This window comes from Eucyclogobius newberryi, unplaced genomic scaffold (assembly GCF_026437365.1).
Source record: "Eucyclogobius newberryi isolate DKJ021-1_F unplaced genomic scaffold, fEucNew1.0.hap1 SCAF_4, whole genome shotgun sequence".
In the NCBI taxonomy this organism is placed as follows: Eukaryota; Metazoa; Chordata; class Actinopteri; order Gobiiformes; family Gobiidae; genus Eucyclogobius; species Eucyclogobius newberryi.
In genome coordinates, this window is record NW_027316056.1 from 19,688,120 (window position 1) to 19,694,727 (window position 6,608).

General features: G+C 42.7%; 1 protein-coding gene across 1 annotated transcript in view; it reads left to right on the forward strand.

The window, feature by feature from the left end:
- LOC140377008 (complement C3-like) overlaps window positions 1–4,183 on the forward strand; it is a 20,177-nt gene extending 15,994 nt beyond the window's left edge. The window contains exons 31-42 of the mRNA XM_072462257.1: window positions 2,105–2,260; window positions 2,347–2,409; window positions 2,487–2,568; window positions 2,655–2,706; window positions 2,774–2,861; window positions 2,940–3,029; window positions 3,097–3,199; window positions 3,266–3,355; window positions 3,469–3,561; window positions 3,627–3,710; window positions 3,788–3,932; window positions 4,033–4,183. Coding sequence (XP_072318358.1) covers window positions 2,105–2,260; window positions 2,347–2,409; window positions 2,487–2,568; window positions 2,655–2,706; window positions 2,774–2,861; window positions 2,940–3,029; window positions 3,097–3,199; window positions 3,266–3,355; window positions 3,469–3,561; window positions 3,627–3,710; window positions 3,788–3,932; window positions 4,033–4,177 — 1,191 coding nt within the window. The 3' untranslated portion in view covers window positions 4,178–4,183. The remainder of the gene's footprint in view (window positions 1–2,104; window positions 2,261–2,346; window positions 2,410–2,486; window positions 2,569–2,654; window positions 2,707–2,773; window positions 2,862–2,939; window positions 3,030–3,096; window positions 3,200–3,265; window positions 3,356–3,468; window positions 3,562–3,626; window positions 3,711–3,787; window positions 3,933–4,032) is intronic.
- Window positions 4,184–6,608: the final 2,425 nt, after the last annotated feature.

Sequence of the window (6,608 nt, forward strand, 5' to 3'; positions counted from 1 at the left end):
AACCATTTTTGGTGATTTACATTAGGTTACATCAGGAGCGTGCAGTGACTTTTCTGTGCAAGCAAGCTCCAGGTGTTTAGTGGAAAACACAAAAGAAAACAATCTAATATGCAAAGCCTCTTACATGAAGGGCAAAGGCCTATCCTACTGAGCTAATGCTATAGACAAAGCCCTATACTACTGAGCTAATGCTATAAGCAAAGCCCTATCCTACTGAGCTAATGCTATAGGCAAAGCCCTATCCTACTGAGCTAATGCTATAGGCAAAGGCCCTATACTACTGAGCTATACTACTGAGCTAATGCTATAGGCAAAGGCCTATCCTACTGAGCTAATGCTATAGGCAAAGGCCTATCCTACTGAGCTAATGCTATAGGCAAGGCCCTATACTACTGAGCTATACTACTGAGCTAATGCTATAGGAAAAGGTATATACTACTGAGCAAATGCTATAGGAAAAGGTCTATACTACTGAGCTAATGTCATTAGACAAATAGCATTTTATGTTGTTAAATGACTGCCTGTATTTCTAACTATCGTCTAATCATTCGAAACGTGAACAGAGCCTTAGCTACAAACAAAAAACTTGTCACTAAAAGATAGATTGTAAGTCAGTTTTTGAAGCTGTTGCTTTTCCTTAGTTAGGGCAAAACCTGCAAACATCCAAGTTTCTCACACAAGCTTTTTCAGCGTGGCTTGAGGCTGTTTGGTCCTCAAAATGCATGTGCTAAAACAAACTGCTGTCTGCTCTTGTTCTAAAAGCTCAAAGAGCCTGTAGCGGCCTGTAGTAGAGGCCTGTAGCAACCTGTAGCGGCCTGTAGCCGCCTGTAGTTCCTTTAGCGGCCTGTAGCCACCTGTAGTTCCTTTAGTGGCCTCTAGCAACCTGCAGTGACCTTTAGCGGCCTGTAGCGGCCTGTAGTTCCTTTAGCCGCCTGTAGCAGCCTATAGCGGCCTGTAGCAGCCTTTAGCGGCCTGTAGTGACCTTTAGCGGCCTATAGCGGCCTGTAGCCGCCTGTAGCCGCCTGTAGCCGCCTGTAGTTCCTTTAGCGGCCTGTAGCCACCTGTAGTTCCTTTAGTGGCCTGTAGCAACCTGCAGTGACCTTTAGCGGCCTGTAGCGGCCTGTAGTTCCTTTAGCCGCCTGTAGCGGCCTATAGCGGCCTGTAGAAGCCTATAGCGGCCTGTAGTGACCTTTAGCGGCCTGTAGCAGCCTTTAGCGGCCTGTAGTTCCTTTAGCGGCCTATAGCGGCCTGTAACGGCCTGTAGCGACCTTTAGCGGCCTATAGCGGCTTGTAGCGGCCTTTAGCGGCCTGTAGCGGCCTTTAGCTGCCTGTAGTGACCTATAGCGGCCTGTAGCGGCCAAACTTCGGCAGAAGAAGTGAGGGGAAAATGGGCCTATTTGAATATATTTTAGAACAAATCATATGTAGTTGTGACACACAGTAATCATAGATTTTATTGGTCAATCACTGATTGCCTTGATTACGTGAGCGCTCGCCATTGGGTCACATAGAGGTCAAAGGGGAATGGCTAAAAAGGGGCACACTTTTGAAAACAAACATTATTTTTGCACTCCCCTTGAATTGCCACTTTACCCTGGTGGGGGAGTTTGTGCCCAAATGACCCTGGAAGTGTCCTGGTGCTATGTTGTCTGGGTTAGGCCCCTGGTGGTGTCTCCCATGGCAAACAGGTCATAGGGGACGGGTCAGACAAAGTACCTCTATGATGATCTTTTATGCAGTATTATAATTACAATAATTTCATGGTGTCTTCTGAGGTGTGGTAACCCAGCTCACGTTCCCCACTAATAGGGAATCTGATCTGGGTTTAGACCGTTGTGAGACAGGTTAGTTTTACCCTACTGATGATGTTTTGCTGTAATAGTAATCCTTTTATGCAGCTAAAATTTGGAACAGTCTTCCTGAAGATCTTTACAGTCTTCTCTTTTATTTCTTCAACTGTTTTGTGATTTCTGTCATTTCATTGTGATGTTAATGCATTTTTCCTGTTGTGTGAAGCACTTTGAATTGCATTGTGTATGAAATGTGCTCAACAAATAAATTTGCCATGATCTATAAAATGTTAAAACATGTCTTTTTATTTTAGGCCACAATAATGGTGTACCAAGCAGTGTCTGAGTACTGGACTGTGGCTAAAGAGCCAGACTATGACTTGGACGTGGAGTTGACGGTCCCAGGCCGCTCTTCTCCTTACAATTTCAAATTCAACCAAGGAAACCACCACACCACAAGGACGTCTAAGGTCGGATTATGCAGTGCAGACAGACCAAGCAGTCGCATCGTCATGATTGTGTCTGACCTTTGTTCTTTGTTTTGACCTCAAAACAGAACTTTGAAGTAGATGAAAGTGTGAAAATGATCGCGAAAGGCACAGGAGAGGCAACTCTGACTGTAAAACACTTTAACTTCTTAAAATCACCTCCTTTTGTCTCAATGTTTGTCTAATAGTAAACTTGTATTATTTACAGCTGGTCACAGAGTATTATGCTGTGCCGAAAGAAACTGTGAGCGACTGTACAAACTTCAATCTTTCACTGGATTTCAATCTTGGTAAATTCTTTTACATTCTTTTTCAGTACATTTTTCTGTACATTTTTCACAGATTATTAATAATCACATGTGTTTTGTTTCATCAGAAAAGGTTGATAAGAACGATGGAGACATTTACAAGCTGCGAATTGAGTTTTTGTAAGTAAAAGTTTAAAACAAATAGTTCAAGCATATGGTGTTTTAAAGAATGTTTTTGGTTTTATAGTTTCAAGAACACGGAACCTGCCTCTATGTCGATATTGGATATTTCCTTACCCACTGGCTTCATGCCTATAAATGAAGACTTGGATGCAGTAAGATTTCAGTTGTGTCCACTCTTTCTTTTAACTGCATTAATGTGGTTTGGAATCTTGTCTCTTGTCTAATTGTAGTTAGCTGAAAACCGCGCCCGCGTCATCTCCCACTGGGAGTTCAACAAGGCTCTGTCAGAGAAAGGCTCCCTCATTCTCTATATGGACAAGGTCTGGTAATATTGTTGGGATTCAAGCCTTTAACCTTTAACCCTGACGGGACATTTGGTCTTTACAGGTCGCTCACGATCGAACTGAGGTGCTGCCTATTAGATTGAGACAAACTAACAAAGTGGGCATTTTACAGCCAGCCTCTGTGTCCATATATGAATACTATGAAAGTAATTATGCACAATTAAAGAAAGTATGAGACGTTTTTTTTTTTTGACATTATTAATGTTTTACAGAAACAAAATGTGTAAAGTATTATCACCCACAAAAGAAAGATGGTCAGATATTGAGACGCTGCCAAAATGATGAATGCCTGTGTGCTGAAGGTAATACAATTCAGAGTTTTAAAACAACATTGGTCATATCAATAATGCAATATGAACATTGAGTGGTTAAAATAGTATTAATCTATCTATGCATTTATTTGATACACTTGAAGAAAACTGTAGCATGCAAAAGAAAGGCCAAATCAAAGACAAGGATCGCATTGCCAAAGCCTGTGAATCTACACTGACCAGCAGGATTGATTATGGTAAACGAACATTCTGCTATTCCACTGTGAGGAGAAAAGTACAGAAACATTATCTTTTTGTATAGTATACAATGTCGTTCTGGAAGAAGTAGCTTATGACGTGTCTTTTGACATCTACACCATGCGAATCGAGCTGATCATCAAGGAAGGTTGGTCTTTTGAAAGTTGATACTTTATTATTCATATTTATTTGCTTAACAATCTGTAAATAATTTGTAACTTGCAGGAACATATGATAAAAACGCTGAAGGCCAACTGCGCCATTTTATTAGTTTCTCCCACTGCAGAGAGAGTTTAAATTTACAGAAAAATAAAGGATACCTTATAATGGGCGCATCGGAGGACACTCTGAAAAATGCACATACTCAGTCGTAAGTGTATTTTAATATGTTTTTGTCCAATTAAACACAGTAGACTGTTTTTCAAAGTAAACTACTTTTACCAAATGGATTAACTAAAACTTTATTTTAGGTATGATTATTTGCTCGGTGAAAGGACATGGATTGAGTTCCGGCCCAGAGGGGAAGAGTGCCAAATGGATGAATACATACCTACCTGTTTAGGTATGGAAGCCTTGATCGACAAGTATGGATCAGGTGGCTGTAGGGCAAAATAAAATAAATGCTGTTTTGTTTTAGACAATCCTTATAGCAATGCAGATTATCATAACAAAATATGACTAAAGCATGAAATGTTTACCAGTGTTAGTACATACCATAAGCTTCATTTTAAGATCGGGAGGTAAGTCAGATTTGACCTCTGAAGTCCATAATGAGGTCCAGGACCTCAAAATATCAATGTTTGACCTCATTGTTTAATGGTAAACATGTTTTTGATGTACAAACCATACATTTGTGTTCCAATAAAGGTGTCTACATAGTCCACACATTGTGTGTAGTTATTTACAGATGTCTGGATTTGACCTCTGAGGTCCTTAAGAGGTAAAATTACCTCAAAATAACAAAATATTTACGTTTTGCTTCATTCGTTAATTATAAACAGGTTTTTGATGTATAAACCACACACTTGCCCACTAAGATCAACCATGAAACAATGTTGCATAGCCGCTACCACGGCTATGCAACATTGACAGAAGACCTCCTCCAGTTCAAGGGACTGCAGCACATGCCAATGGACCTCAACCTGAACAGACTGGACGATAGAAACTAGAAACATAGAAACTACCCTGAGGACACACAGTGCTCAGTGGCACAAGAAATGACGCTTAAAGTTTAACAAAAAAATGTTTCCAGAGCAGCGCTGAATCAGCTTCAGGACAGCAATCTAGTACCAGTACTCTGCACACACGAGCAGCAGCTGCCCACAGGCTTCCACAGTCAACCGAGCCTATCTGTTTCTTTTGCAATAAGCCAGCTGGCACTGCAGATTTGCATGAAGCAGCTACAAAGGAAATTGACAAGAACGTTCGGAGATGTGCAACTGAATTAGAGGACACTGAACTGCTGGCCAAGCTGTCTGCAGGAGACATGATTGCCATCGAGGCAAAATACCATCGCAACTGTCTCCGCTCATTATACAACAGAATCAGACCAGCTGCACTCAAGGACAAGGAGGCTGATCGTCTGCATGGCATAGCCTTTGCTGGGCTGGTGGTATTCATGGAGGAAATGCATTCAGATGAACACAATGCCCCTGTATTTAAACTCTCAGACATGGCTAACCTCTACAAGACAAGACTGGAGCAGCTGGGTGGCACAGTAGCCAACAGAATACACACAACCAGACTGAAGGACAGACATCTATATGAACTTCCTGATCGAAGAGCCCATTCTCAGGACACACTTCTCTTGTTTGAGAAAGATATAGGTACTGCCCTGAAGAAGGCCTGTGATCATGCCAGTGATGCCATGCACCTAGTTAGAGCAGCACAGGTAGTACGTAGAGAAATATTTGAGACCAGGTTCACCTTTGACGGTGCCTTCAAAGTTGACTGCCAGAAGGATTCTGTGACACCATCCCTCCTTGCTCTGGTGAACATGATCCTCGATGGGGCAAACATCAAAGACCAGAATCAGTTGGCCAACACAAGCACCACAACTGCTGTTCTCACAGTATCGCAGCTACTGGTGTTCAACAGTGTAAAGCATGCACGCAGTGTGGAATCAACCAATACATGGCTGTTCACCAACTGGTTTCCACAATGAACCCAAGACAATGTGCTACTCTACCCATCTTACATGCCTTCACAGGGTGTGACACTGTGTCTTCTTTCGCTGGCAGGGGGAAGAAAACTGCCTGGGAGATTTGGAAAGTGTTCCCACAGGTGACTGATGCCTTTGAAGAACTCTTACACACGCCAAATGATGTCAGTGAGGCTTCAATGTCACTGCTGGAGCGTTTTGTTGTGCTTTATGACCGCACCAGTGACACCACGGAAGTTAATGATGCTAGGAAACAGCTCTTTGCACACAAGTCTAAGGCTCTAGAAAACATCCCCCCCACACAGGCAGCACTCCAGCAGGACATCAAGCGTGCATCTCTCCAGGGCAACTGCTGGAACCAAACTCTGGTCCGGAATCCAGAGTTACCAATACCATCTGACTGGGGCTGGATAAAGGAGGCTTCTGGTTGGCAGCCCCTTTGGACGACACTGCCAGAGGCATCATAATCTTGCCACGAACTGATCCACTGCAGCTGCAAGAAGGGATGTACCGGGTGCTGCAAGTGCACCAAGGCTGCACTCAAGTGTACTGCATTATGTGCATGTTCAGGAGACTGTTAGGTGCAATCAGACACCTTAATATCTATGCATATATATGAATAATGTGTGTGTATTACTTGTACTGGTGTATACTATTGTAGGGGAATGGAGATGGACATTCCACGGCCAGATAACAGAAAATCTCTCTTTGAACATTGGGGTTTTTTCGTTCTCCCTGTCTCCCTCACCGCAGGGGAGCCGCTGTGACTTTTCTGCTAACAGATCTTCTTCTCCCCACAGTCTTACAGGAAGACGCCCCGATGAACTATGTTTAACGTGATTATGCCATGAATGTTTGTCCGAATCAACTCCCTACACCGCATGT